The sequence below is a fragment of the Schistocerca nitens genome, chromosome 1 (genome assembly GCF_023898315.1).
Source record: "Schistocerca nitens isolate TAMUIC-IGC-003100 chromosome 1, iqSchNite1.1, whole genome shotgun sequence".
Taxonomy (NCBI): Eukaryota; Metazoa; Arthropoda; class Insecta; order Orthoptera; family Acrididae; genus Schistocerca; species Schistocerca nitens.
Window position 1 is genome coordinate 356,401,178 of NC_064614.1, and position 2,476 is coordinate 356,403,653.

Here is a 2,476-nt window from a genome sequence, read left to right on the forward strand (position 1 = left end):
TAGCTTCTATTTGTTCCAGTGCAGGGGTTTCTACTGTGTCATGGGTAATGTTGTTCTTGATAAAGATCGCCGTGCCACCGCCTCTCTGATGTTGTCTGTCGGTTCTATATGTGGCCATGTTTCTTAAGCGGAAGATGTCAGGTGGACGTAGGTGGGTTTCAGTTACGAGCGTTATATCGATGTCGTTTTCTGTGATAAAGGCTTGTATTTCAGTCTTTTTGCTTTTTATGCCATTGGCATTCCAGAGGCATAGTGTCATGTTCCTTTTTGGTGTTCTGCGGCTCGCCATCTCTACTCCATAATGGTGAATACTGCCTCCATCAGTATTAGCGCTTTGGTGGCTTTGTCATTTGTTTTTCGGAGTTTTTGGGCGGTGAGTTTGACTGTGTTCAGCAGTCGCTGCTTGTCAAAGAGTTTGAGGGTGTTCAGTATCTCACCTATGTCTGCTCCCGGTTCAGTTTGAAAGGGAGTTGGGCCTGTTTCTGTGTTTTGTGGTGGTGCTGGTTGTTCGGTTTCTGGAGTGGTTGGTTGTTTAGTTTCTGGAGCAGTTGGCTGATTGGGTACTGTTGTGGTTTCCGCTGGGTAGCTTTCCTGGATGTGTGTAGCTTCTAATTGTGTTGGCACAGTTGTTGTTGGCATTCGCTCGGCTTCGGTGGAAATTGGGCTGTGCCCTGGCTCCCTTGGCTTCGGAACTGGTATTTGTTCCCTAGGCTTGGGGGTAGGCGGTGGTTTCAAGGGCCCTTGGATTGGTATCCTGGTATCATCCCTGCCTTTCACCTGGGTGTGTACTGGTGTCATTTGCTTCGGTGAGACTGCGCTTGCATATGTGCGGGTTGTTTCTTTATCGAGTTGCTGCTGAGTCCTACTGCTTTCTGGTTGTGGTGTTTGGGTGGTGATTTGCCTGGCCTCTTGGGTTCCTGTGGTTTCAGGTGCTTCTTGGCGCTGCACTGCATTTTGGTGCTGGCCAGCCCGCTTTGGTGGGCGTGTGTGTTGTTCGGTTCGTGCAGTTGGTAGGAAGGGTTTCAGCTTGCTTTGATAGACTTCGCAGCCTTTGTAGTTTGCAGGGTGCGCTCCATTGCAGTTGGCGCACACTGAACTGTCTGATCGCGGCTTAGTGCAATCTTTCGCCTCGTGTAGGCCCGCACAAATCAAGCACCTGGTGGGAAGAGTACAATAGTTCGCTGTGTGGTCGAACCTTTGGCAGCGCCGACACTGTCTTGGTCCGATTCTGGGCTTGTAAGATTCGATACGAATCTTCATTCCCAGGAGGAAGCGCTCGTCATACAGACGGTCGGCTTCGGGTCTGGGTGGTGTGTTAGTTTGATAAGTTCCTTCGTGAATCAGTTCCCTCGTTTCATAATTCCTTTTCTTGTACTCAAACACTGATACTATTTCATGGCCTCTTTCCTCAAGTGCAGTTTTGACGTCATCCTCGGGCGTCCGCGGGGGGGAGGGGGGGCTTCATCACGAATCTCCTTTGCCTGTCTGCGGCCAGCTGGTGTGTAAAATGAGGAACACTTTCCACTCTGAGGAATTTTTCCGCAGCGCGGAAGTCTTCGACAGAGTCAAAGTGATACTTGGTGTTGTCCCAGCGGAAGATTGCTTTTAGGGGACCTTTTAGCTTTGTTTTCAGGATCTTGTTTAGTTTGATATAATCACATGGCTGGTGGACAATGATCGGTGGTATCGTGGGGAAGCGTGTGTGTTGGTTATGGCTTTCACTATCGTGTGGTACTTCCTCCTGTGGTGCGGTCTTTGGTCGCGCAGCGTTCTTATATATAAAGCCGCGGTGCGGACGGCTAAGGGAACGCCTGATCAAATCGGCTCTCCCGACTAGCCGCTGGGCTAGTAATGCACCACATTAAGCTATTGAATAAATCATCGCTTCCTTTGCTGATGGCCGATGAAGCTCTCAATTTAAATGTGCATTCAGCACACACGTAGGTAATCATAATAAATGTTTGACGTGGCTAAGTTAAATATTTTGGGCGAGAGAATTAATTTAATTACTCTGCACACAGTAGACGAACTCTGAACTTGACCTTTGGAGATACGCTACCGCTATAGTTTTATAGTTATTCAAATGAAACTTCTCACATCTTTATGGTTACAGCGGATCTCCATTCTACTTAAATATAAATATCCTAGCCTTATTTATTAGCCTACTTAATCTATCTTGCTTCCTTAATTTTTAAGACAAAAACCAGAAAATTATGAATTTCAACTAAAATTTTAATTTGTGAGATCCAAAGTACTGTTTCTATTAAATAATTATGAAAAAGGAATCTAAATATAAATTTTTAAGTCTCTAGCTCTTTTCTGTTGCGCCAATGATTTTGACAGAAAAACGTCCAAATTTCGAAAATGGTTAAAGTTATCGAACTGATATTCAACACATATTAATTTAGTATTACTCCTGACATGCTAGAAACGTTTTAGGTTATTTGCTTGATTTTTAAAAGTATTGCGCAACATT

The 2,476-nt window shown here is 45.4% G+C and overlaps 1 protein-coding gene across 1 annotated transcript; it reads right to left on the reverse strand.

The window, feature by feature from the left end:
* Nucleotides 1-291: 291 nt before the first annotated feature.
* LOC126248065 (proteoglycan 4-like) lies at nucleotides 292-1,260 on the reverse strand. The gene has a single exon (XM_049948747.1). It carries the CDS (start codon nucleotides 1,258-1,260, stop codon nucleotides 292-294), a length of 969 nt encoding a protein of 322 aa, XP_049804704.1.
* Nucleotides 1,261-2,476: the final 1,216 nt, after the last annotated feature.